This window comes from Neomonachus schauinslandi, chromosome 5 (genome assembly GCF_002201575.2).
Source record: "Neomonachus schauinslandi chromosome 5, ASM220157v2, whole genome shotgun sequence".
NCBI lineage: Eukaryota > Metazoa > Chordata > Mammalia > Carnivora > Phocidae > Neomonachus > Neomonachus schauinslandi.
Window position 1 is genome coordinate 5,915,828 of NC_058407.1, and position 27,634 is coordinate 5,943,461.

A 27,634-nucleotide genomic window follows, 5' to 3' on the forward strand; every position below is an offset into this window, starting at 1 on the left:
GACCCGCACCCACCCAGGCCTCCTCCCTCTGACTCCCACCCACCCAGACCTCCTCCCTCTGACCACCGCCGCCCCAGACCTCCTCCCTCTGACCCCCACCCACCCAGATCTCCCTCTGACCTCCACCCACCCAGGCTTCCTCCCTGTGACCCCCACCCACCCAGGCTGCCTCCCTCTGACCGCCACCCACTGGGACAGCCTCGTGGGTGATTTCATGCAATGGCAGGATTTAGAACCACAGGTGTATACATTGTAAAACTGTGACTTGCTGTTTACTAAATGAGATCTACAGATATGTTTGAAACTGAAAAGCGCTCCGTGTTATTCATAGGCTCTTTGATGATTATATACTTCCCATATTGGGACATGGTTTCTTTTATATATTTTGCCAACATTATAAAGTCACAAAGGGGACCAGGAATTTTCTTCTTGGCAGTGGTGGTCTGTTATTTCCCTGCAACATCAAAAGGGACAGTTGTTTGATAAAACAAGGCTCCATGAACACCCTTGAGTAAATGAGAGAAAATTCCTTCAAAACATGGAAATCATTCTCTAGCTGGGTCAGACCTATGGTGGATACGATTCCACTTTTTTTTAAGTACCCAGAACAGCCCGGCGTGCATACGGGTGTTGGATGAGAGGCCACAGGCAAGAGCACGGAGGTGCAGGCCCCGCGGCTCCTGTTCCAGACAACGGTGTGGACGAAGGTGGGCACCCGATGCCTGATCCCTTCCCTGTCGTTCTCAGTGTCCCTGCTATCATTCCTATCCCAAGGGTGCCTTCTATGGAAAGCCTAGTTAGTATCAGAAAGTGACATTTACATCGGAAAATAGTGGTGTCCTTTCCGATTAGGAGAAACATTCCTTCTAGTTATAGAAAAAGCACTATTTTTCCCCATTCAGATATATGATCACGTGACAAGTGCCAGGGACACAAAAGCGCCAGACCAAGAGCCATCTGTTCTTCCCAGGCGTCTTCAGTCACTCGGAGCCAGGTTGGCAGTGGCTGAGCGGCTTTGTTCAAAAGCAGGACGAGAACCAGGATGGGGCGCCTGACAGATTCCACTCCTCCGTGCCCTGATGGAAGAACCGGGGGGCTCTGCACTTCCAAGGCTGGGGGGTGGTCTGGGCGGCATGGCATGCAGAGCGGGGTGGCCCCATCCGTGGGGCCTGAGGACCTCCAGGTCAGCCGTTCATCCTGGTCACCGAGTGGGAGTGGTGTGATCGGTGATCTCTGTTTATTCCTTGTAGCATTTTTGTCATTTCTAAGTTTTCTGCCGTGAAAATGCAATAATTATTTTTGCAGGAGGCAAAAGACTATTTCTAACTGGCAGCAAAACCCCCTTCATGAGAAGTTTTAGTCACCCGCGCTCCTGTGTGTCTGGACAGGAAATGGTGCTGTTTCTGTTCTTGGCAAGTGCCCGTGAGTGTCCCCTTGCCTCCCGCCCTCCTGGCTGAGGAGAAGGGGGCGGGGGGCGGCTCGAGCTGCAACTCAGGGCCTGTGGGAAGAGCTGACTTTGCAGGCTGGCCTGCCTTGTTCCTCAGCCTCCCCACCTTGCTGAGTAGGGACATGGCCTCGGGCTCTGGGTTTTCAGGTGACTTACACCTGCACTTCCTTTGCCTCCCAGCTCAGTCATCTCCTCAGGGAGGCCAATTGTGTCCACGGCACCCTGCCCCCTTCTAAGAGCACACAACCCACTTAGAATCTCTGCTCACCCTTATGGGTGAGCTTTGCCCTGGTCGCTCTCTTCCCCCTGGAGACTCCACCTGGGTAGAGACCTTATTTAAGGATTACTTCTTACCTCTTCCTCCCCAGGCTAGAAGAGTGCCTGGCACATAGCAGATGTCCCACGAGTGTTTGTGAAAGACTCAGGACAGTACTCAAGGGTGGGCATTGAGCGTTCATTCTCTGCGAGGGCAGTGCACACGTGCGTGTCACATGTACCCAGCACAAGCACTCACCACCCCTTGGGGCTCTGAGATTCAGGTGTTACTCAGATCTATGCACAGGTGGAGAGCAGGGGTCTGACTCACAGCGCAGGCTCTCCCACTGAGCAGCGCTCCACGGCCAGTCTGTCCTCAGCGTCATTCACAACCAAACCAGACTGTCCCAAGCCCCAGACCTCAGGACCCCTGACCCTCCCAGCTTGGGAGCTCCAGTCAGCCTCCTGACTTTGCTTCCCTTCCCTCTCCACCCAGAGAACAAGCGTTAATACTTGTGTGTGTTTGTGCGTGTGCGCACGTGTGTGTGTATGCACGATCATTTGGACGATTTTATGGATTCTTTTCCACTTAGTACATCACAAACATTTTATCATATTATTAAATTACTCCTTGAAAGATTCTAAATAGCTGGATTGTAATCCATCCTATAGAAATATCATATCTTGGGGCACCTGGGTGGCTCAGTTGGTTAAATGCCTGATTCTTGATTTCAGTTCGGATCATGATCTCAGGGTCATGAGATCGAGCTCTGCAATGGGCTCCATGCTCAGCGTGGAATCTGCTTGAGCTTCTCTCTCTCTCCCTCTGCTCCTCCCCCCACTGGCATGCTCGCTCTCTCTCTCTCAAATACATAAATAAGATCTTAAAAAAAGAAATATCATATCTTATTTAACTGTTTCCCTACTGTCAGACATCCAAACTGTTGCCAATTTTGTAAAATCTTGTTAATTTTGTAAAGAATTCTTAATGATTGTAGTTCCGTGAGCTCACCTTGTTTATTTCCTGAAGGAGAGTCCTAGAGGAGAGGTACTAAGTCAAAGGAGAGGAACTTTTTATGGCTTCAGGTATGTTATTCACCTATTCCAGCATGATATCTTCAATCAGAAATTTGCCAGTTTGGGGCACCTGGGTGGCTCAGTCGGTTGGGCGACTGCCTTCGGCTCAGGTCATGATCCTGGAGTCCCGGGATCGAGTCCCGCATCGGGGTCCCTGCTCGGCGGGGAGTCTGCTTCTCCCTCTGACCCTCCCCTCTCCTGTGCTCGCTCTCTCTCATTCTCTCTCTCAAATAAATAAATAAAATCTTAAAAAAAAAAAAAAGGAAAAAATTTGCCAGTTTGTTAGAAGAAAAAAATCAAATCTTTTTTTTCATTTCCATTTCTTTGCATCATGACAAGGTCATGATTTTTAACATAGATCCTGGGCTGCTGCCCAGAGCAGAATGCAAGGATCCTGCCACTTATTTCATTTTATTGGTTGTGACATTTTTCCATTGTATGGATGCATTGTTTATTCACTCTTTCTTTGAACAAATATTAAGACCCCACTATGGGGGTACCTGGGTGGCTCAGTTGGTTAAGCGACTGCCTTCGGCTCAGGTCATGATCCTGAGGTCCTGGGATCGAGCCTTGCATCGGGCTCCCTGCTCCTCAGGGAGCCTGCTTCTCCCTCTCCCTCTGCCACTCCCCCTGCTTGTGCTCTCTCTCTCTCTCTCTCTGTCAAATAAATAAATAAATAAAATCTTTTTTTAAAAAAAAAGAAGACCCCACTGTGTGCCAGGTCTGTGCTAAGCACTTGGGAATTCAGCAATGAACAAAAGACTAGAGTCCTTGCCTTCATGAGGTTTATCTTCTGTTAGGGTAAGGAAGACAGTTAAGGAGTAAACATATAGGGGATCAGAGAGCAATAAGCACCACAGAACACAAGCAAGGACAGGGGAAAGGGAGGGAAATGTGGAATGTGGCTCAGGCATGTTCTAAAAACCCTGAAGGATGTGTGAGAACAGCAAGTGCAAAGGCCCTGAGGTAGAAAGGCGCTTGCTGTATTTGAAGAAAAGCAGGAGGCTTGGCGGCTCTGAGCAGAGTGAGCAAGGGAGAGAGTCACAGAAGTGAGGTCAGAGAGTGTAGCAGGGTGGGGGGGCGCTGGGGAGGGCCGTTGTGAAGCTCTGCCTGTTACTCTGGGCAATCTGTGAAGCCTTTTGAGAGGTTTGCTTGATCTGACATGCACTTTAAAAACATCATCCTCAGAGGAAGATGACTATGGCTCTGTGATTATGGCTCTGCTCTTGCTTACCCTTCCATCGAGAGAACAAGTGTTAATACTTGTGTGCATGTGTACATACATACTTTAAAAGATCATCCTCAGGGGCGCCTGGGTGGCTCAGTTGGTTAAGCGACTGCCTTCGGCTCAGGTCATGATCCTGGAGTCCCGGGATCGAGTCCCGCATCGGGCTCCCTGCTCAGCGGGGAGCCTGCTTCTCCTTCTGACCCTCCCCCCTCTCATGTGCTCTCTGTCTCTCTCATTCTCTCTGTCTCAAATAAATAAATTTTAAAAATCTTAAAAAAAAAAAAGATCATCCTCAGAGGAAAATGCATGTGGAAGCAGAGAGACAGTTGCCGTACTCGGTGCAAGAGACGATGGTGGCTTGGACCAGGAGGTAAGGATGGAGCAGTCAGCTTCCAGATACGTACTGTGAAAGCAGAGCCCCTGGGATTTGTGGGTGGTTTGGAAGTGGTGGTAGGTATTTCACAGGTGACTCCAGGCCTAAGTTACTGGAAGGACAGTCTCCATTTGCCGAGGTGGAGACCTCAGAGGACCGTGGTTTGAAGTTGATGAGGCAAGAGAGAAGGAGGAATTTTCCTGTGTGAAACTTGGATGTTCTTTCTTGTTTATGAGGTCACTCTGACCCAAAGCTGTCTAGGAGTCAGCCACGCCATTCCCTACTGCTTTAGTGGTGTCGTGGCTCGGCCACAGTTAGAGGTCTATTTCTTACCCACTAACAACCTAAGCAGGGGGCCACTGATTTCCTTACATGTTTCTAGACCAAGCTACACTCCTCTGGTTATATCAAGTTTATGACTTGTTAATATCTGGCAGGTCAAAAACTTCATTGCTAGCCTTTCCCAAGAATTTGTGGCAATTTTCCTATATTTTTTTCTCCATATCAATTTTAGTGTCCATATATCTGACGATTCTCCCAAATATCCACTGAGATTTTTATTAAGATTTTATTAACTTTATTTATAACTTGAGATCTTTTGAAATGGAGGCTTCGCATCTGGGATCATAGTACACGTCCCTTTGTATTCCAACCTTGCTTTGACAGCCCCTCTGTAGAATGCGCGTAGCTGTCTCTGTGTAGGTCTCACGCTTTCATATGAAATTTATCCCAAAGTATTCAAGAGCTTGTCACCAACGTAAATGTGGGTTGTTTCCACAATACAATTTCTAATGAGTTATAATTACCGCCCAAAAAATAGTATTGCTGTTTTGTATTTTTGGCTTTATTCCAGCCACTTTCCTCACTATCTTGAGATTTTCTAGTTGTACAGTCACATCCACAAATAATGATGAATTTCATTTTTCAACATTCATACGGTTTATTTCATCTTCTTGTTTTATTTCAAAAGCTGGAGCCTCTAAAAATGTGAATAGTAGAACTGACAGTTGAGCATGCCTATCTTGTTTCGGACTTTAATGCTTTAAATATGTTACCCGTTTAATATGTTTGCAGATGGTGTCTGGCTAATACTCTCATTTAAGGAGCGAGTATTACACACAGGATCTTCATTTTATTTCTATGTGGTATAGCTATTGTATTCTAGTGTACACCATTTCTATCAGGCATAGCTGCTGGATTTTATTAAATGCCTTTTTTGCCATCTGTCGATATGTGACCTAACGTAAAGAATTGAAAGGTCTGCTAATTCTTGAAGGACTCTTATACTGGGAATAAACCCTAGTTGATTTTTTATTTAAAAATAATGGTGCTAAATATTCCTAGTGGTCTTTTTAAAAATGTTTTAATGTCTTCACATTAGTGCCCATAAATTAGGTGGGTTTATATTTTTTATTTCAAGTGTTTATCATATTTTGGTATTAGGAAAATATATATAATGAGTTGGAATACTATAGATGCCTTTCTGTGTTCTGGAATAATTTGACTAATGTAAAAATTATTTATTGCTTAAAATGAGATACAGCTTGCCCTTAAAATCAGCTAGATTTGCACATTTTTAATAATAGATGGTAGCTCTTCTAACAGCTTTTTCAGTTTCTTTTATGGTTACCTGTCTCTTCAGGCCTTTCTAATACTCAAGTTAAATTTTGTAATCTCTATTTTGCTTAAAAATGATTCAATTTCCTCTGGAGTTGAAACCATATTAACCCAGGGTTGCATAATCTGCTTTGTGAGAATTCTTCTATATCTGTTGGTAGAATGAGAGGATTTCCAATTTGTTTTGTGTTTTAAAACTTTCAAAGAGCGCTCATATATACTGTCTCATGTCAGCCCTTCCTTATTCCTCCTGGATAGATGAGGAAACCAAGGGGAAAGGGGCCCCTAGGGGCTTACGCGAGACCACACAACGCATTAAGGGGCAGAGTCTAGCCTCAGATCCAGGACTCCCACCTTCCCTGCTAGACTTGTCCACCTGTGTTCTTCTCAGCTGTGTCCACTGGGGGTTCATCCTTCTCAGGGCACAAAGGAGCGCCAAGTGTCAGGACAGACTTGAAGCATGACTCTCCTTCTGGAGGAGGCTCCTTTGCACTCTGAACACCAACACCTGTTGGAATGTTTAGGCAAACAGCCAGGTGCTTAGCTGTGGGAGGTGAGCTGTAACTGTTTGGAAATGTATCACATCTACCAGTAAGGTCAGTCTCATTTTCAAGAATAGGAAAAGAAAGGCACCCACTTGCTTTGAATGGCTCCAAGTGGATGTATTTAAAAGCTTCTGTTGACTGTTCAGTGGTTGAAGATGAGACGGACTGTGGTCCGAGTGTGTGGGATCACGTTTTTGAGGGTATTTCCAGAAGCATCCTGTGTTTGATGCAACTTCATAAAGTAACATTATGCTCTGTCCTGAAGGATAGTAACACAGAATATATATATTGCTGTGGAATTGCTGAAAAAGAGACATGACCAAGTTTTTTAAAATTTAAATTCAATTAGCCAACATACAGTACATCATTAGTTTCAGATGTAGTGTTCAGTAATTTATCAGTTGCATATAACACCCAGTGCTCATCACATCACATGCTCTCCCTAATGCCCATCACCCAGTTACCCCATTCCCCCACCAACCTTCCCTCCAGCAACCCTGTTTGTTTCCCAGAATTAAGAGTCTCTCATGGTCTCCCTCTCCGATTTCTTCCCATTCAGTTTTCCCTCCCTTCCCCTATGATCCTCTGTGCTGTTTCTTATATACCACATGAGTGAAACCATATGATAATTGTCTTTTTCTGATTGACTCATTTCACTCAGCATGATACCCTCCAGTTCCATCCACGTCAGTGTAAATGGTAAGTACTCATCCTTTCTGATGGCTGAGTAATATTCCATTGTATATATGTACCACATCTTCTTTATCCATTTATCTGTTGATGGACATCTTGGCTCCTTCTACAGTTTGGCTATTGTGGACATTGCTGCTATAAACATTGGGGTGCAGGTGCCCCTTTGGATCACTATATTTGTATCTTTGGGTTAAATACCTGGTAATGTAATTGCTGGGTTGTAGGGTATCTCTATTTTTAACTTCTTGAGGAACCTCCATACCGTTTTCCAGAAGGGCTGTACCAGCTTGCATTCCCACCAACAGTGTGAGAGGGTTCCCCCTTCTTCACATCCTCGCCAATATCTGTCGTTCCTGTCTTGTTAATTTTAGCCATTCTGACTGGTGTGAGGTGGTATCTCATTGTGGTTTTGATTTGTATTTCCCTGATGACAAGTGATGTTGAGTATTTTTTCATGAGACATGACCAAGTTTTAATACTAGTTGGGGGGATTAAATGTGAAAATCTTGTAAAGGTCTTAGCACAGTGCTGCTCACCATGAGAGCAATTATAGCTAATAGTCACGACAGGTTTTGATGGAGGAAATGGAGCGGATTTCAGAATTCACCCTCATTGGGAGACAGTTCTGATGCATTGTCACCCTCACGTTCTCACGGAGTCTGGTGTCCCCTCCCATCCCACAGCCTCACCTCTTCCTCAAACTTCAGGAGCTGAACTGCTGAGGCAGCAACCACAGGTCTGGTTTGGGGGGCCTCTTCCTGCTTGCAGCAAGTAGGTGGATGTCAGGGCTGCTTCCCTAGGCCTGCCCACTCCCCCTGACCCCTGTCCCCTCACAGAAGGCTCAGGATGCAGCTGCCCTTTGAGCCCCAGTCTCCCAAGTCTGGCTTCATCGCGAGCTAAGTCTGTCCTCCTCACTGGCCCCAGGGTGAACACAGAGACCTTTGTCATCCTAGCATCTGCTGGTGATCACTAAGTAACTTCCGTGTCTGCTATTCCTCCTGTCCTGCCTATCTACCACCTGTCCCACCTGTCTACCATAGTGATCATCAGCACGTGTGGAACGTAGGCTGTGGTCCTCCCCAGGCTCCTCCCTGCTCACCTTGCCTGGCCCTCTCGCCTGCACGTAGCCTATACATCCAGTAAGAAGGTCCTTCTCTTCCCCCCCCTTTCCCCACAGCCCATTCCTCCTCTCTCCAGAAAGCGGCCCCTGAGTCCAGGCTACCGCTCACCCCCGCCAGGCTCGTAGGCACCATGGACAGCGCCATGAGGCCCTGACCTCGGGCTCCTGACTCCCCAGGAGAGGTTTAGAATGGCAGGGCTCAGTGGGCCTGCTCCACGGCCCTGCTCAACCTCCAACCCCACAGATTCTGCGTTCGCCAGGATTAAGTCCCTGTGGGCCTCGAAGTTTCAGGCTTAAGGGAACACTTAGCCAGCCATGGTGCTGCAGCATCATGTAGTAAGGGCCATCAGAAACTGCCTTGCCAATTCTAACTGCTGTGAGTATAAATCCACTACACTGATGTCCAGAAATAAAAGCAGTCTGGATACACGCTTACTCCCTTACCTCAGAGCACACACTCGCTGCGTGTTTGTGAAGTGAACAGAAGGACAGACCGAATGAGTGAATGGATGAGAATAAAGGCCTGCCCTCCCCAGGGCCGGCTCCACATGTCCCCCTGCATGGTGGCCCTGACTTGTGTGTGGCTCCCTCTCTGTGGCCAAGGGACCCAGGCTTCCCCTTCAGCCAAGTCTGAACCTCTGGTTGGATCCTGTCTGAGACCCGCGTGTGCGTGGTGGCACTTTTCCTCACCAAGCTGGGGCTCCCCCAGGACCTGCCATGGGTGGTGGGCCCAGGGCCATGAGATGATTTATTATTTATTATATGGATCAATCTTTCTTTTTCTTTTTTTTCCCAGACTGCTGCCGAGTGGGCTGAGAAAATGCCCAAAGGCCCGCCGCCCACATCTCCCAAGGAGACGACAAACCAGGAGCTGCTGGCTCGCCTCCACAAAGCCATGGGCTCCCATTACCGCACAATTGCTCAGGAGTTTGAGAACTTCGACACCATGAAAACGAACACCGCCTCCAGGGATGAATTCCGGGCCGTTTGTTCCCGCCATGTCCAAATTCTGACAGATGAGCAGGTAAGAAATGCATTTGGTTCATTGTCCTAGGCAGTGTTATATGAGCATCAGGCCAGAATTTAGGGCTGATCTCTATTTTGAAAATACTGGAAGGTTTTGGGGCGCGTTGTTTCTATTGTTGTTGTTATTGTTTTGTTTTCAATCTTACTGAAGACTCACAGGAGCCTTCTGTTTGTGTAACAAGTATGAATTGCACCTTTTCAATCAGGGTGCAAATGTCACTTTTATTTTTAAAATCAAATTAAACTCTGCTCCAGCAACCACACTCCCTCTTCCTTCCCTGGATAATCCCTGGGCTTATGTGACCCAGAGAGGCAACCAGTCTCTCCCCACACCTGAACGGGACAACATAGAGCCTATGAACTGCTCTGGACCTCCCGCCACCCCCCTCCCCCTCTCCTTGCCCTCTCCCTGGTTCCGTTGCTAGTGTTTTCAGAAGCTCTGGGGATACCGCCATGGGCAGGCTGGTGACATGCCCACCCCACAGGCTGGACACAGGCCACCCTCTCTGAGGCCCTCCTGCCCATCACAGAGGCCTCAGAAGAGATTCTCAGCAGTTTCCTCCTCAAAAACCGAATGATGCTCTTCTTAGCTCTGATAACCTGTTGCCCTGGCTTCTCTGCCCTCCATGACCTTCCAAGGCTACGAGCACCTCCCAAAAGGATGGCATCCTGAGGGTATGCCTTGCTTACTAACTTCAGTCAATAATATCACTAAATGTTAGTGCCCAGGGAGCAGTTCCCTGAGTGGCTTGTTCCTCACTGTGACCCAAACGGGAAAACAGAGCCTGGCACAGAGCAGGTGCTCAGCAAGTCCTGGTGAATGGATAGGTCGTGGGTTTAGTGTCCATGTTCTCCACCACCACTGTCCAGTGGCCAAACAGCTGGGATAACACAGAGCACCAGTGATCCAAGCGCAGAAGAAGAGTTCCCTCCCCCACAGAAAATGCACTGCTTCAAGCACTCTCCACTTGTCAAACAAGCTGGTGCCCTAATCCCAGAGAATAACTCAAGTGAAAACTGAAATCCAAAATACTTATGAAAGTAGCCCCACCTCCGTCCTTCCTCTGATTCTGCTCAGGCTCAGCCCGGGTAGCTTCCCACAGCTCCCGGGTGGAAAGGTCACTCTCGGCTCCCAAGTTGGGTCACTCCACTCTGAGGCCCCATTTTCTCGGGGTTTAAGGATTAAGGACTAAGAGTGTTCACAGGGAGGGGTGATCATCACACACGACCCCCTCCCCACTCAGGCCTCTGAACTCACCACCCTACAGAATGAATTCATTAATAATGAATAATATGAGCATCAGATTTCACTTTCCTAAAATATCACTTTTTTAAAGTGTTATGATCATTTTTCCTAAACAAATTAAAGTGCTTTTCCCTCAACAGTTCAGTCCCATAGATCATCAAAGCTGAGTGAGATGGCTATTTGCAAATACTTCTCTCCATTACTATAAATGGAGAGAAACCTTTAAAATTAATCCAGTTGCATTTATTATTCTATGGGGCCAACTAACAAAGGTTTTGCTAATAAAGATTTTTCATCTAAATGAGTAAAATTTCACTCTAATTATCGATATAAATTAATGATATGCTGGCATATCTGGCATGTATAACAGAGAATTGGATTTTAATTGTCCACTAAGAAAGCCTCCACCATCCCCAGCACATCAAGCCCCCCCACCTCTCCAGCAAAATCAAGCACTTATTTTTAAATGCTGCCTTCTAAAAATACGCCGACACATCTCAAATATAGTCCGCATCATCGAGGGCATCAAAGTCTGGCATAAGTACCATGGTTTAAGTTGGGGGATGATTAGCAAAAATTGTGCTCTATTTGGGAAGGGTGCTTCTGGATATAGACTGGCAAACAGGAAGCCAAAGCCACAGAGATCCGTGTTTTCTCCTTGCATGAGTCATGTACCGGGACCTTCTTGGTTGGATGGTACAGTGTCTGTACGGGGAGACACAGAAGTAATTTGGCACCCCTAAAGTGTCTGGACCTCTCTTGCCATTATTCAGAAGGGTTCCCTGAAGATGCTGGGACAGTTCCAACCATGTTAACCAGCATCCAAATAGAGATCTTGTGTCTTGGTTTATCTGCATTATAAAAACTAGCTCATCCTAAAAAAAAATCCAACCATCACGAATCTGAGAGGTCAGCTTTCTTGACTTACAGAGCTCTGTAAGCAGGGCAAGTGCCACATCTTTTGAAATCTTTTGGTGTAATTAACCTTTCAGAAGAGGAGAGCAACTCTCCGAGTGGATGGAGTTGGAAACTGATGGGTCTTTGTGACTCTGCAGAAAGCGTGCTATAAAAGACCATAGGAACTGGGTCCACTTGGATATGTCTTAAAAAGATAGGGACCGGGGCGCCTGGGTGGCTCAGTCGTTAAGCATCTGCCTTCGGCTCAGGTCATGGTCCCAGGGTCCTGGGATCGAGCCCCGCGTTGGGCTCCCTGCTCCGTGGGAAGCCTGCTTCTCCCTCTCCCATTCCCCCTGCTTGTGTTCCCTCTCTCTCTATGTCTCTGTCAAATAAATAAATAAAATCTTTTTTAAAAAAAAATTAATTAAAAAAAAAAGAAGATAGGGACCCACAGAGAGAGCCTCTCCTGGTCAGGCAATTTAGATCAGTCCCGGTGACTGCGTGGGGACTTCGCTCTATTTGCAGCTATGTTAGGGAAAGGAACCATTAAGCATTTCTGAACACTTCAGATGTGGTGTTTCTTAAACAGACACCTGTAGGAGGTGAGAAGCATTCAGGCAAAGAACAAACAACCCTTCAGGCAGGCAGACCTGGGTTTCAGTGCTGCTTCTGCACTTGTCCAGCTGTGTGACCTTGGACAAGTTACTCAACCTCTCTGGGCTTCATTGTCCTTGAGCTTTGTTTGAGTTTGTTGTTGCTGCCCTTACCGTGAGGGTGCCCGGTGCACACGCATCAGACTCCTCCAGCAGGAGACGGCCGTCACTGTGTGTGGGGTGTGGGCCCAGGGATGCCAGGCGCCTGCCGAGTATTCTACTCTGTCTCAGCGGTCAGCGGGCCCTATACATCTGGCCACAGGATGGTGTCTCCCCTGCGCTTGGTGCTCATCACTCGGTGCCAGGTTTATGCAGGGTGGTGGTATATCTTGGCATGCCTGGTCCAGCCTGGCTTAGGCAGGGCCTGGGCCTCTGGGCCTCAGGGGAGGCATGCACCTTTTCCATGCTCCTGCCCTGGACGCCCCCTCTGTGGCAGTCAGACTCCACCTTGTCTCTGTGGTGGGTCTTGGGCAAGGAAGTTTCCCATTCCCCTGCAGGGTAGCTGACCTCTGACCTTGCTTTGTATAGGTGCAGACCCTGGGGTTGCTGCTCCTTCTCCAGGCCTTTTGCTACCCCCCTGGGGCCATGGATCTGTGGCTGGGCCCTGAGGGAGAGGGTTCCTACCCCCCCTAGAAGCAGAAGTGTTTGCTTCTTCCTTCCCTCCCCCAGGGGTCCTGGTCTCGAGTGGGTTTGCTACGCCTCCCCCAGCGGCTTCAGGCTTCCACTTCCCATGAAAGAAGGGTCTGGAGAAGCGAGGAGCATTGCACATCTATCTATCCTGTGCATTGTCTCCAGAGAAGCAACAGAGGCCGGTGGAGGAGAGCGTGTGAGCGTGAGCATTCCCTGCATCTGGGCCTCCCAGGCATGCTAGCCTCACATGCCAGCCCACACTTGTCCTGGACGAATCTGTTAACATTTTAGCTGATTTCTGCTCGAGCTCTGCCAGGCGTGAGAGCTGGGGTGTCTGGCTGTCTTGGAGACTTGGGGCTCCTTGGCTTTCAGTCCCCTCGGCTCCCTAGAGCCTCAGCTCTCTGATTGGCTCAAGCACGGTTCCGATTTGGTAGATATTTGGCTTTCTCTTGTTGTTAGGATGGGAGTGGCATTCTCAGGCAGCTTTCCCCATCACAGGAGTGGACCCCAAAGTCAGATATTTTTAAGTGTTCAGAAGGTAGTTACTACTCTGCGTTTGAAGGGGACATTTCAGGAAGGTCACGATCTGCCACCGTGACGTGGAAATTTACTTGCTTTCAACTCATTCACAAACCACTAGAATTTTGCCTGGGTTTCATGCCCGGCTCACAGGCCTGTAATTTCAGAATACACTCTCATGGTGCCCATTTCCAGTCCTCTTGATGCCTCTCTGGTCCCCAGAGCCCCCACCAGCCTCCATCCTGCACCCAATCTTTAGGCTCTGTCAGTGTTCTGGGGTGTGACAATCTACCAGGGGCTTCCATTTCCCACCCACTCAATTCCGCGTACTCCTGGCAGCATTCATTCTGCCTTTCATGATGCAGAGAGGATTTCCGTGGTCCTGCCTTGACTTTAATTGTACCACAAGATTTAATTAGGAGGTGGTCCATCTCTGCCCCTTCTGCTGGACCAGGAGACACCATTGTTGTCCCTGTGGTTTTGTAAATGTCCTCACTCCCATGCATCAGGTGTTTACCGCATCCTCAAGCACTCACACCCTTCTTTGTATTTACCCTTGATAACACGGCCTTCCTCCCCCGTGTCGCTAACACAGGAGTGCAGGAGAGCCCTCCACAGCCCACTTCCTCTTGTACGGCCGCATCTTGCTCTGCTTCCTGAAAGCCTTTCATGAGGAATGGGATTACAATACGGCTTCGTGCCCTCTCTCCCTCTTCATTTTTAAAGGGTCTTACCATTGTCTGATCAGTCTTCTGTGAGTTTTTTAGGACTTTCAGCAAACATTTCTAGAGCACCTGCCGTGTGCCAGCCCCTTTGTGAGATGTTCAACATTTAAAGACGCATCTCAGACGACCTTCAGAGAGCTTCAGGACCAGGCAGGGAGATGTCTGGTGGCTTCAGCACAAGGTAGAGAAGAGCGCCAGTCATCTGTCTCCTGGGTTTGGGAGAATTTTCCTGGAGAGAGACAGGTGGCAGGGCCTCCTCCTGTTTGGGGGTGCTTACTGCCCTTGGTGATGGTGAAGTCTCTCTGAGACCACGTGGTCACTTTCCCAAGCTCTCTTGCTTCCACACAGGGGGCCTCTTGGAGCCATCCTTGTAACTTCCTACAAATCTACAATTCTTTTGAAGTAAAAAGTTGAAAACATTAATCAAGAATATTGTCCCAAACTAAACCTTTTTCCCTTCTCGGGGCCTGGAACATTCCCTGTCTCTTCCCCACCACTCAGTGCTTCATTTCCGGAATTTCAAATAGAGATGGTAGAGTCTCTCATCATTGCCTTTGGGAAACCCAGAGGCCAGAAGCGCTGGCCAAGGTCAAGACCCACAGGAAGGAGGGGACACAGCTCCCCATGGCGTGTCCTGGAGGCTGGGGCCCCACCAGTTCTGAGGGGCTCTAAAAACCAACTCGGAAGTAAGTTACCCCTCTTCTTAGCTCCCCAAAAGCCCTCAGTCATCAAAAGTGGCTCATGTAGGAGGCTGGAGTCACTTTGCTCTATCCGTGCTGGTGTGGTCTGGATTGCATCCTGTGACATCAGACGAGACCAGCCCAAAGCCAGAGGCTTCCCTCCGGTTTCCCAAATGCCTCTCTTTCCGGCTGGTGGGGAGGTAACGCTGGCCCCTTGGGGGCCGCGCACCATGGCTGTGAGCACAGCGGCGGAAGGCGGCGGCGCCTGGCCGGGTGGTGGCAGAACTCAGGCGCCAGTGAGAAGGAGAAATGAGTCTGGCTGGGCTTCCCCGGGGCCGAGGTGGACCAGGGCTTTGATTTGCATTTCCTCCCAGAGTGTCCTTATATACTGCCGCTCAGGCTCTGTGACTAATCACAACATTTGATGGCCTTCAACTGCTCACTAAGGGCCCAATTCAATTTAAAAATGTCCTGCGGGGCGCCTGGGTGGCTCAGTTGGTTAAGCGACTGCCTTCGGCTCAGGTCATGATCCTGCAGTCCCGGGATCGAGTCCCGCATCGGGCTTCCTGCTCAGCAGGGAGTCTGCTTCTCCCTCTGACCCTCCTCTCTCTCATGCTCTCTGTCTCTCATTCTCTCTCTCACAAATAAATAAAATCTTTAAAAAAAAAAAAAATGTCCTGCGGAAGCCATGAATAATCCTCTCGTCTTTGCTGTTCGTCTTATGGAGGCTTCCATCAAGTGGAGGCCGAATGGGTTTTTTTTCTTTTTCAATTTTTTTTTTTTTTTTATCGATGTGGGCCTCGGACCCCTGCCGACGTGAGCGCTGGCCTTCCCTAGCTTCCATCCGCTTCTCGGGCGCCGCGGGAGACCCCGCTGGGCTCTTACCCTCACCCTGGGACTGATTTCTGCTTCTTTGCCAGTTTGACCGACTGTGGAGCGAGATGCCGGTCAATGCCAAGGGCAGGCTGAAGTACCTGGACTTCCTGAGCATGTTCAGCTCCGGGAGAGCAGCAACACCGCCGACTGCTGGCAGTTCGGTCAAGGCCCAAAGAGGCAGCAGTGTTTCCAAAGTCCTGGACGGAAGCAGGTCTGCAGCATCATCACCCACTCACGACCTGAAGGCAGGGTTGAAAACTCCGAGCCACCCCTGTGTGAGTCCTTCTCTCCATAGTGCCGCCATCACCGGGGCCCCAAAGCCCCAAACCCCATTGGACCGGAGGGGACCTAGAGTTCCCAAGGGGCAGGTGACTGAGAAGGTGGCCCGGGTAGAGCCTGGGGTGGGGACACAGGAGAGGAGCCCACAGGTGGGTCCTTAGCACTCACCTGCCTGGAGCAGGGAGGGAGGAGGTGTGAGGAAGGGTTGGGTGGAAGGGAGGTGTGGGGGTTGGAAGGAGGAATAAGGAGGCTTCGGGGCGGGAAATGGGTACAGGAGCAGGGGCAGAAGCCTCTAGATGTCAGCAAGCTAGGGTTTCATCGGGCAGGAAAGCAAATGCGCTGTGGTCAGTAGGCACTGTGTGCGAGGGTCCAACTGTGTGCCCTGCTGTAAAGTGTTGCACCCATTTTACAGTTGAAGATACTGAGGCTCTAAGAGGTGTCCTCACATTAGACACAGAGAGACCTAATTTCAAACCGAGGCCTGTCTAACTTTGCAGCTCTGCCCCCGGGCTGAGCCGCCCAGCTTGGGGTATAGGAAGGAGGCAGGCCTCTCTGAGGCTCTTGCCTCATCCACAGGAAGGATGACGGTGTCTCCAGGGAAGGGGGCTTGAGAGGATCCCAGCCATGTTCTTAGGGCAGCCATTGCTGGGCTTTGTGCATGATGAGCACTCGGAGACAGGAGTTATCATTTGTTCATTCAGTCAACACACGTTTACTGCACACCTACTCTGTGCTGGGTCTTTTCTAGAGCTGAGAATGAACAAGGTGCCTGCCCTTGTGGAGTTTACATTCTTGTCAGAAATAATGGCCAAGAAACAGTAAACAATAAGTATTTAGCAAGTTGGAGATAGTGAGTAGAGCAGAATGAAGGGGGGGGTCAGGAGTACCCCAGAGATGTCCACGTCCTAATCTCTGGGACCTATAACATGTCACTTTACATGGCAACGGAGAATCAAGGTTGCAGATGGAATTAAAGGTGCTCACCAGCTGACTTAAGACAGGATCATTCTGAAGTGGCCAGGAGGGCCCAAGGCAACCACAAGGGTCTGTAAATGGGGAAGGCCGAGGCAGAAGGGTCAGTGCCGGAGAGATGCCATTTGAGAAGGGCCCACCTGATGCTACTGACTTGGAAGGTTCAGGAAGGGACCATAAGCTAAGGAGTGTGGGCACCTGTAGATGCTGGAAAAGTTAAGAAATGGATTCTCCCTTAGAACCTCAGAAAGAGCTCAGTCCTGCTGACACCCTGATTTTAGCTCAATGGGACCCATTTCAGGCTTCTGACCTCCAGAACCGTAAGAGAAATACCGTGTGCTGTTTTAAGCCACCAAGTCTGTAGATCTGTTATGGCAGCCATAGGAAACACGCTCGGGGCGGGGGGAGCGGGGGGGGGGGGGGGCAGGGGGCCCAGCAAGGACTGGGGCTTTCACTCCCAGTGGGATGGAGCCCTTGTAGGTGTTTATGCAGAGGAGTGATATGGGCAGCATACCTCCTTTAAAAGACTCCTGTGGATTCTGTATGTTGAATAGAAGCTATGGGTGGAGTGGGTGCTGGAAGGGCGGGCAGAAGCAAGGAGATGGGGAGGAAGCTGCAATGGTCCAGGGGAGAGGCCTGGTGGCTCCGAGCGAGGTGGGCAGTGGGGAGCCGGTGGCCAGAGGTCAGGTGCTGGATGTGTCTTTGAGGTAAAGCCAACAGGATTTCCCAATGGATTAGATGTCAGGTTGAGAGAGAGAGAGTCCAGGATGGCTTCTAAGGTTTTGGCCTGAGCATCTGGAAGAAGGGCGTTATATCAACCCAGATGGGGAAGGCTCAGGCAGCACAGGATTCAGGAGAAAGAGCAGGAATTCGGTTGAGTTGGTTACTGTAGTAGATAACCATAGGACGTGTTCAGGGGAAATGCCTGGGCTACATTCAATTCATTCCCTGTATTTAAATGGAAAATACAATAAGACCAAGAACAGCCTCATGCTTGGTCCACGTAACTTCACAATATTGGACATTCTGGAACTGAGTGCAGGATTAGACATCCATGAAAATGACACATGACTCACTTTCTTTGGTAAGACTCTTCCTCGAGTGAAAAATATGTCACACACACACACAGTAATATGTTTAAATAACATCTTCTTATACTTAAGTCTTGGCTATATATTTATCTCCAAAACTATGTTGGTTATTGTGTTTAGGCACAAATACGGCTGGCTGATGGAAGTGAAAAATCAAGTGGCAGAATCACCACCCATTTCTTGCTCTTCATTTATTTCTGAGCGAATACTGCCTGAGAAGTTGTGAACCCCAAACCTGAGCCCTGCCTGTAATTTTGCATTATCACGTCCATTTTGAATCTCACATTACAAGACAATTTCCATTCCTTTCTCGCTAGACCCCCGCTAGTGCCGGCTCGGCCCTGGGCCCCCTGCCCTTGCAGAACTGCGAGCCCGTAGAGAGCAAGCTCCGGAAGAAAATCCAGGGCTGCTGGCGAGAGCTCCTGAAAGAATGCAAAGAGAAGGATGTGAACAAGCAGGGTGAGGTCACCACGGCTGAATTCCTGGGTGCGTTCTCATAAGAGTGTCACCTGCTGGCACAGGCCACCACCCCACCCCACCCCACCCCCCGCGTGGCAGGCTGGGCCCGTCCATAAACGCTGCCTAGCGGGACAAGAATTCCTAAGACACCTCAACCCACCGCAGCACACATTCGCGCCAGCATGACCAAGCCCACAAGCCGTGGCGTTCTCAGCGTTAGAAATCATGGACTTGGTTGTGGTCTCTGGGCGGCATGAAATGTTCACAGACTTGGAGAGCTCCGGGAAGTGGGACAGGTGGGGGAGGGCTGTGGCTGGGGACACGCCGGCCCACCCACTGCATCGGCTCCACTCTGTTGATCTGGTAATAACCACGTGTCGCTTTGATAAGCTGTTCAGATGACATCTGCTGGATTTATACTTCCACTCATGGTTGCGTATTATTTATGCAGCATTTTACATTACAGGAAGGTAAATCTACCCTTGAAACCCTTCCTCTTGACCAATCTTTAGATCCCTTTTTAAGGAAAATGTTTTTCTCAAGAACCTCCAATATTAATATAAATCACTTCTATGATAGTCATGGCTTAAAAATGTGCAGACGAAACAAGGTGTAAACTCTTTAAGTGAACAGCTCCTACAAAAAATAACCACGTATAAATTAAATATAAAAGATGAAATCAATAATGATCAAGCATTGTTCCATTGATTTAACATGACATGTGTCTCTGAGACCAAATCAGCAATGTTGGTCTTAATGCGTGTTTGAGTTCCATTTGGTTTTTAGTTAATTCTTTTGATTTTGAGACTGATGAACCTTAGCTTGTCTTGCATTCACCATCGCCGTGTTTAATTTTTACCCAGGAAGAATTAATGGACTGGTGCGTTATCTGGAGCAGTCCATTATCCTGCTCAGCCTGTCTAGCTTCAGTAGTACATCCAAAATTCAATACTGTAAAAAATATATACTTATTAATTTTCAGAAGTCATTCCTCATGTTCTGTGCCCTGCTGATGACCTTCTGCAAGTCGGAACAGTGAAGGCATTTTTCGGGCCACCCCTGTAGGCTCCCCAGCCCAGCCCCATCCTGTCGCACGTGTCCTGTTTGGCACCACGTTCTGCTGTTTCCCCCAGCAGCATTTTGGCCTGTGCTTGGTTTGAAGCCACCATCTACATATATAAGGTCCACTTGCAGTGCTTTTCCTCCAGCCTCAACAAGTGGCATGATCCTCCACTCCGCGACACTTTGTTGCTTTCGTGAGGTCAATGGAGGGCTCAGTTTATTCAGTGTAAACTCAAATCTTTTTTTTTTTTAATTTTATTTATTTATTTGAGAGAGAGAGAATGAGAGATAGCATGAGAGGGAGGAGGGTCAGAGGGAGAAGCAGACTCCCCACCGAGCAGGGAGCCCGATGCGGGACTCGATTCCGGGACTCCAGGATCATGACCTGAGCCGAAGGCAGTCGCTTAACCAACTGAGCCACCCAGGCGCCCTCAGTATAAACTCAAATCTTATCCTACCTAAGTCTCTTTCAATTAGGAGTTGTCACTCCAAAAGAAGCTTTAGCTTTCTAACTGGTAAAGGGTCAAACAGGGGCGCTAGTGCAAAGTGGGAACGACTGCTGATATTCTGCCACCGACAGGTGCTGCCAGCGTGGCATTGACATGATCCTAACCCCAAAGCCACATGCAGACCCTGAAACTGCACGGCACTTGTCTCCTAAAGATGGTCCAAGTATTCTAGAATAGGGTTTATATATTTTAGGTTGTTACTGGAATGAAGACTCAAAATGTGTAAATTCCTGTAGGCTAGCACACTCTTGAGAGTTGAGAAATACGTGGTCAGAGAGCCACGGCTGAACCCCCGCCCCCCAATGGGGCACCTGCCAGGCCCACGCTGCAGCATGTGGAACCTCCCCTTCTCCCCATGTCCCCAGCTCGGCCCTGACTCTGAGCCTTTGCTAGGACAGCTCCTGACCTTGTATGGGGAACACACCGACCCTGACTCCGACTCTGTCCAAACCCGAGGGCAGGCCAACGCCAGGACAGTGAGGTCCCAGCAGGATGCGGGGGACCCCTGTGTCCTTGCCGCACGGAGTGTCTGTCCAGCCACACCCACCATGAGCCTGTGAGCAAGGACCCAGCCAGGGCCCAAAGCAGAGAGAGCATCTTGGCAGGAGATGAATCAGTGCGGGCATGAACAAATGAATGAATGAGCAAATTGCCACCAGCTGAACCCATGTTTCTGTCTTTAGCTCTTGTGGAGAAGTTCAATCTGGACATAAGCAAAGAGGAATGTCAGCAGCTTGTCGTGAAGTACGATTTAAAGAACAACGGGGGGTTTGCTTACTGTGACTTCATTCAGAGCTGTGTCCTCCTGCTGAAAGCGAAGGAAACCTCCCTGATGCAGAGAATGAAAATTCAGAATGTGCATAAAATGGTACGCAGTCACTCTCAGGAAATGTGGGGGTCTGGGGCCAAAGGTTTCTCACCTCTCTCAACTCATTGTAAATTCAGATCATCTGGCTTCATAGAAATGAGGGCCACAGTGGACATGGAGACTCTAGGAGGGGCCGCTGGCCAGTAAGGACCCACCTGTCACATGTCCCCAGTCTCACTGCCACCTCCCTGCGGACCCCGAAAATTGGCTCAGATTTTGTCTATACACATATATGTGCGTATCACACGTGTGTGGTACACATGATAACTATCACATGTGCATGATTCTAAATCTGGACACGTATGATAGGTGTCTAAGTACCTGTGCGATGTGTGCATGTGGGCGTGCATATTGCACTCGTGGTATGCGCGTGTACGTGCGTGATAGATACACATATGTATACACACTTGTGCGATGTGTGCGTGCACGAGCAGGATGCGTGTGTATAGATACACTTGTCAAGCGATCCTTTGTTGTCCCGTCTTCTCCGTTACATAAAGTCCTGTATAGCACCAGCACTTTCCAGGCGAGCACATGACCCCCAGGGTCTGCTCAGTGGGCCCAAAGCCAGCTAGCTGGTGGGTTCTTCAGGGAGGCAAGAGGCTCAGGTAAAGGCTTTGAGAACATCGCAAACAGCTCAAAATTGCCTTTCTTGGAAATGATTCCGAGATTTTCTTTCTCTCCGTCCGGGGCTCCATAAGGGCCTAGAGACCCAAGACGGGACAGTAGCCTGGCTCTCGGCTTCTCGGACTCCCGTGGGTGGCAGACGTGGGATGACGGTAGCCCCTCCCCCAGCACGCAGAGACACCTGTTTGGCCAACAAGAGCAGTGTGGCTGCGCGCACGATGCCTGGGGAGCAGCAATTAGCCGGTTCGCGGAAAAGGCGAAGCTGGGTCGGGGGTCACAGCAGAGTGAAACATTTTTAATGTAAACATCAGTGTGTGTTCATTCATCAAACAGCTGAGGCAGGCCAGACCCTTTCTTCCGGGTTGGGAGGGGGCGGTAGTTGGAGACTCATTATCTTTCTTGCTTACACTGTACCCACAACGCATTGTCTACAATTTCCTTTTTGTTTTTTTGAAGAGGAATGAGAACCTAAAGATGCATAAATAGCAGTGGGAGGGCACTGTCCTGGGTTTTTACCTTTTTTCTCAATTATTTGTCAATTCTGCGATTCTCACCCACACCCAGTCCAACCAGTATTTTCACTGACTTGCCTTTCTCCAGTCTCTCTGAAACATGAAGCAAAAAAAACCAAAAACAAAAACCAACTTTTTCCTGCTCCTATTCCCTCATCTGTGATAATTAGAGAAAAAGTACCGCTACACTGTCGACTTGGGGGACAAACAGCTGATTCCAGCCACCTCGGGCCTCGGCTGCAGGGACTGGGGTGCCAGGCCGACCCGGACTGCCCCAGCCGGTCCCCGCCAGTCCCCGCCGCACCCGGCAGCCGCAAGGTCACGATGGGTCAACCCAGCAAACAGTTGATGCCATGCAGAAAGTTTCTATGCCGCTAAATTTGTATGTAATTTTGTGCAAACTCAGGTCTCGTCTTTGTGTAGTTTCTGCTTTAGACAAGAGCTGGCATTGGAGGCTTAGGCCAAGTTATGGAAGAAAAACCTAAGGCTAAGACAGTTGTTTCTCTAGCTCAGTTTTTCTGTGAGTAGAGAACAGGCGGTCTTCCTTAGATCTTCAGGGGACCCAGGAGCATAGGAGAGAACAATGGAAACCGCACAGCCTGCAAGGCCCCTGCCAGCTCTGGCCTTCCTCTGCCTCTCTGGGCCTCAGTTTCCCCTCTTGTAAACGAGGGGGATGTCTGCTGTGTTCTAAGGCCTGTGAAAGGTGACCCCTTCTGAGCCCTCCCCTGTGCAGAGACTGCGCATCCACACCGAGGGGCCGAAAAGCTGGCTCGTAGGCTCCCGAGATTGTGTTCAGTGACGGGACAGGTGCTCCAAGACGGCCCCACTGGGAGGTAGCCCAGCACACTTCCCGTGTGCTCTGTCTCACGCCTCACCCCCCCAGCTCTGGACGTTACACCCAGACGGACTTCAGCTGCCACTCTGTGCTTCGGAAAGAGTCCTGCCTTCCCCCACATCCCTACCCTGGGTGCAATGATAGGCGGGAGACTTCTCCCCAGGAGCCTTTCCTAGGAAAGCGTGGGGCCAGTGCCTCCAGAAGGCCTGCCCTCCCTGGTCGTGGTCCGTGTTCCAGTCCCGTCCCTCCTACAGGCTGCCAAGGCCCCCACCACACAAGTGAGGAGCTCAGGCCAACGGTCTCTCCTCAGAGAAGCTCAAAGGGCCATTTCTTTTTCTAGTTCTTTGGGGGCCTTCTCTGCAACCTTTGACAGTGGAGACAGCCCTCTGGGGAAGCCACATGGGACTCTGCTTTCCAGCCACACCCGAGCTGGAGGCAGAGGCCTTCAGGGTGGGGATGGGTCTGTTGTCCTGAGCTAGGATGGGAAAAGCCCTTCTCGGGCCAGGCGGGGGTGTGGGAAGAGCCAGGAAGCATAGAATCCTTTCTTTCTCAAGTGCCGACCAGCAAATTGGGTAAATCGGTAGCTAATGGAAGCTATAGGGTATCTGGTGAATTTCCATCATAGGTGCTGAATGATGGAAAAATTGAAAGCAATTTAACTTTGCACTAATTTGTTTTATGTAATGCCATGTTAAAATTAAACTTTCCCAAAATGTGTTACACATTATTGCCTACAGTTCACCTCTGTGATATTCAGACATGCGTTAGGGCAAAATCATGCTAAAATACGTTTTCAATCTAACAGCACCTAAATGAAATAATCACAGTGTGGTGTACTAATGACAAGATATAATTACAACCTTGTGATTTTTTTAAAAAAAAAACTCTGTTCATTATCATAACCAACTTAGAAGACCCAAACTGAAATCTCTTTTTACTGCAAACTATTTTGCAATCGGCCAGCTATCTCTCCCTGGCCCTCTCTCTCCTCCATAACCTGGGAGGAGCAGAGCCCGGATCCGTCACTTCACTTCCCTGAGCAGCCCATCGCCCAGTCTGTGAAATGGGGGTCAACGGGGCCACCTTCCTCCCAGGTTAGGGGAGAGGGACGGGGAGTAAGTGACGTGTAATGAACAGCAGGGTTGGTGATCTGCCATTATTGTTATGAGTCCTGCTTGCAGGCCCCGTTCTACAGTGGAGGGGGCCAGGGGAGCCCTGAGCAGGGGCACAATTAGGACTGAGGCCCTCGAGGCGAGCTCACAGCCGCTGGGCTGTGCCTGTCTACCCCGTGCTACCCAGTCAAAAGCTCCGTTCTCACCCCTTCTTGGTTTTGTGTGTGTGTTTTTTTTCCCAGAAAGAATCTGGTGCTGAGACTTCTTCCTTTTATTCAGCTTTACTGCGTATTCAGCCCAAAATTGTGCACTGCTGGAGGCCGATGCGGCGTACCTTCAAAGCCTACGATGAGGGCGGGACGGGGCTTTTAAGCGTGGCTGATTTCAGGAAGGTGAGCTCAGCTCTTGGCTGTCTGTTGCGTCTGAACAGGGAGCAGTGGCCAAATGCCAGTGGCCAGAAGACCTCAAAAGAGGACCCCTCACCTCCCTGGCAAAGGCCCAGGTGTGAGCAGATGTCTGGGACCCCATTTCCTTGGGGCCCCCAGGTTATCACATGCCCCTCACCTTCAGACCCCAGGTTCTCCTCCCTGAAGTTTTCTAGAACCCTGGGGGGGACACGACCTGAGCCCTCTGGGTACCACCATAGGTGCCACTGGTCCTGGGAGCCCAGGCTGGGTCCGTGGTCTCCATGGGGGAGCCAGGGCCAGTGTCCACCTCACAAGACCCCCAGATCAGGAGCTAAATAAAGCAGGGTCCCAGCTATGGGACCTCAGCCAGCAGAGGCCAGCTCCTCTCCCCCGGCTACCCTCCCTGTGGCGCCAGCCACCTCCCCACAGCAGCTGGCCCAGCCACGCTCCCTGCAGTGTGAACTCTGGTACCTCTGATGCGCCCACGAGAGTGTGCGGCACCCTGAGGACGCAGGGTCTACGGGGCGCCCTCACCGTGGGCAGGCTGGTGACCGCAGGCGCATCCCTCCCAGACCGAAGAAATGGGCCTCCCTCAACTCCCACTTTCCGAATCACATAGAACTCGTTGACTTGGCAGATTCTGGCCCCCACTCCCTACCTACCCCTTTCTCCACCCCTGCCGAGCCACTGAGGTTGAGAAAGTAATTGAGGTCCGACCATTAGATTTGAAATCACATGTTGTAGTCAGGGAAAACACTCCGTCAAAATATCGAAGGGACAAAGGGTTATGACCTCAAAATGCACCTACAAAAAATGTATTCTTGAGGTTCATCTCTGCTTCAACTAAAACAAATTTAAAAAGTAAAACCCTCTCCTTTCAAGTCAGGAAGATGAGCAATAGCTGGTGGATGGGCCGCTGGGGCTGCAGGAAGGAGGAGGGGATGTCCCAGCAGCCCCCGGGGACACCTGTGCTCAGCCCCCCCCCCCCCCCCGCCCAGCCAGTGGCTTTCTAGCTCACACTGTTTGTCTTTACTTTGGACTCAAGTCAACTCTCAGCCCGGGGTTCTCCTTCCGTCTCCAGGCAAAGAGGTGAAGAGAGCAGGGTCCTGTCTGCATCCCAGGAATTTGGGGTGGGTGGCAGAGGGAGGGGAGTACTCGAAAGGCAGACGTGGCCTCAACAGAGCCAGAGTCAGAGACCAGCTGGGTGCCAGGGACACCCAGGCTCAGCCTCCGTGGTGGGGCCCATCATCCCCCTGCCCGGAGGAACCTCGGGCTCTTCCAGCCCCGCATTCTAGTCTCCTGTTAGAAACAAATTATAACACAAAGCATAGACAGGAAATCTATAACTTAATCTTCACTTTTTCTTGTGGAGAGAACCTATTAGGTTCCGTCTCAGCTGCAGGTAACAGGAGGGACCCAGCAGCAGAAACGCGGTGGAAGTCTGTTTCTCTGTCACATAAAAGAAGCTGCGGAGTAGGAAGCCAGAGCTGGTGCAGTGCTGGGCAGTTACTGGGGACCCCATTGTTCTCGCTCTACCATCCGCGGCACCTGGCTTTTTTCCACGAGGTCACCTCGTGGTCTGTGGTGGCTGCTGGGGCCCCAGCATCACTTCCATATTCCCAGCAGCAAAAAGAAGAAGAGGAGAGAAGGGGCAGGCACCTTTTCTTTAGAGGAGGCTTCCCAGAAGTCCCCCATCACATTCTCACTTAGGTTTAACTGGCTAGAACATACCCAGCTCCGAGAGAGGCTGAGAAGTGTAGCCTTTTAGCTGGACACACGGCAGCCGGGTGAAGACCAGGGCTCTGCTCACTGAGGAGGAAGGGGAGCCGCTGCCGGGCGGGCAGCCAGCTCTGCCTCGGGCTGTGTTACCGGCAGATTAACCACACCCGGCGCCCTGCACCTGCTGTCCTGCCCTCCTCCCACGTGGGCTGCACCCAGAGGCCCCAGCCTCGTTAAGGCCCTGTGGCCTCCCTCCTAGCCCTCTACTTTCTGTCTCTCCACCTTGTCTGAACGTGATGACCAGCCTCACTACCCTGCAGGGAGGTGACGGCTGTTAACCTCCTGTTCCGGGAGGGGGGGTGGGGAGAACCAGCAGCTTCCATTGGACTGGGAGAGTCTCCAATTTCATACCCATAGTGCATGCTCTGGCCCTTGGCGGGGTGAGGGCAGAGGAGAGAGGAGGCAGGAAGGAAGGAGGGAAGGGATGTGCGGTGTGGGGAGAGGGCTGCGGGGCAGCTTTGGAGGTGGGATGTTCGGGCTCTGTGGAGGAGAGGTGGGCAGCCTGGCCCACCTGGCAGCCTGCCTCCTTGAATGGCACCAAGACCAGCGGGGGCTCTGTCTGGCAGGTCCTGAGACAGTACAGCATCAACCTCTCGGAGGAGGAGTTCTTCCACATCCTGGAGTATTATGACAAGACGCTGTCTTCCAAAATCTCCTACAACGACTTCCTTCGGGCCTTCCTGCAGTAGGTGACGGCCGTGGTGCATCCGGCGCGGACCGACGGGGACCACAGGGCCTGTCCCTAAGACGAACGAAATCACAGAATCAGGGTGGGGGGTGAGGGAGGGTCACAGCCGGCCCTGTGTCTTTCCCGGCGGTGAAGGCTCAGAGTTGCCCCACAGCTCCGACAACAGGTACCTCTGCCGGCGGCTTCGGGGCCCCCGAGCCACCAGACCCTTCACTCAGCTGGAGCAAATAAAACTGTACGCCTTTGCAGGAGTGATTCTTAAGGCTTCAAAAGAACCACCAATGATAAAATACTTAAAACCTTGGGATTTCTGGAGGTTTTATTCGTAAGAGCCTGGGGGACCTGGAAGGCCTTCCGCCGTCCTGGATGAGATCGGTGCCTCTGCTGGGCTTGTCTGCACGGCCACCTCTCTGACCCTAGAGACCAGGCACCAGCCCATGTCTGAGTCAGGCCTTGGTCCAGCCCAGCTGGTGGCTGACTGGAGGCACCCATCAGTGGCCGTTTGGGGAGGGACCCCTCCTTGGACACGACAGTGTCTGACAAGCAAAGAGAACTTTTAAATCCCTGCAATCCTCACCACCTTTCGTGAAGCAAGTGGAAGGGAGACATAGAGTTTGCTGCCTTCTGGAAGGTTCTGGAAGGAAGTAGGGAGAGGCAGCCGGGATAGCTGCCCCTGAGTTGTGTGGCCACAGGCTGTCAGGGAGGGGTGAGCGCAAGGAGCCCCCATCGTCACCCCACCCCAGGTGGCTCCAGCGGAGAAGCAGCGCCAAAGCCCCCTGGGCCAAGAGCCCTCCCACCCCCGCGCGGGGCCCACGTAGGCCACGGCC

The 27,634-nt window shown here is 50.5% G+C and overlaps 1 protein-coding gene across 1 annotated transcript in view; it reads left to right on the forward strand.

The window, feature by feature from the left end:
• Window positions 1–26,808, forward strand: part of EFCAB6 (EF-hand calcium binding domain 6) — a 206,050-nt gene extending 179,242 nt beyond the window's left edge. Inside the window, exons 25-30 of the mRNA XM_021687790.1 lie at window positions 9,152–9,379; window positions 15,652–15,882; window positions 18,267–18,435; window positions 20,663–20,847; window positions 24,176–24,325; window positions 26,686–26,808. Coding sequence (XP_021543465.1) covers window positions 9,152–9,379; window positions 15,652–15,882; window positions 18,267–18,435; window positions 20,663–20,847; window positions 24,176–24,325; window positions 26,686–26,808 — 1,086 coding nt within the window. The remainder of the gene's footprint in view (window positions 1–9,151; window positions 9,380–15,651; window positions 15,883–18,266; window positions 18,436–20,662; window positions 20,848–24,175; window positions 24,326–26,685) is intronic.
• Window positions 26,809–27,634: the final 826 nt, after the last annotated feature.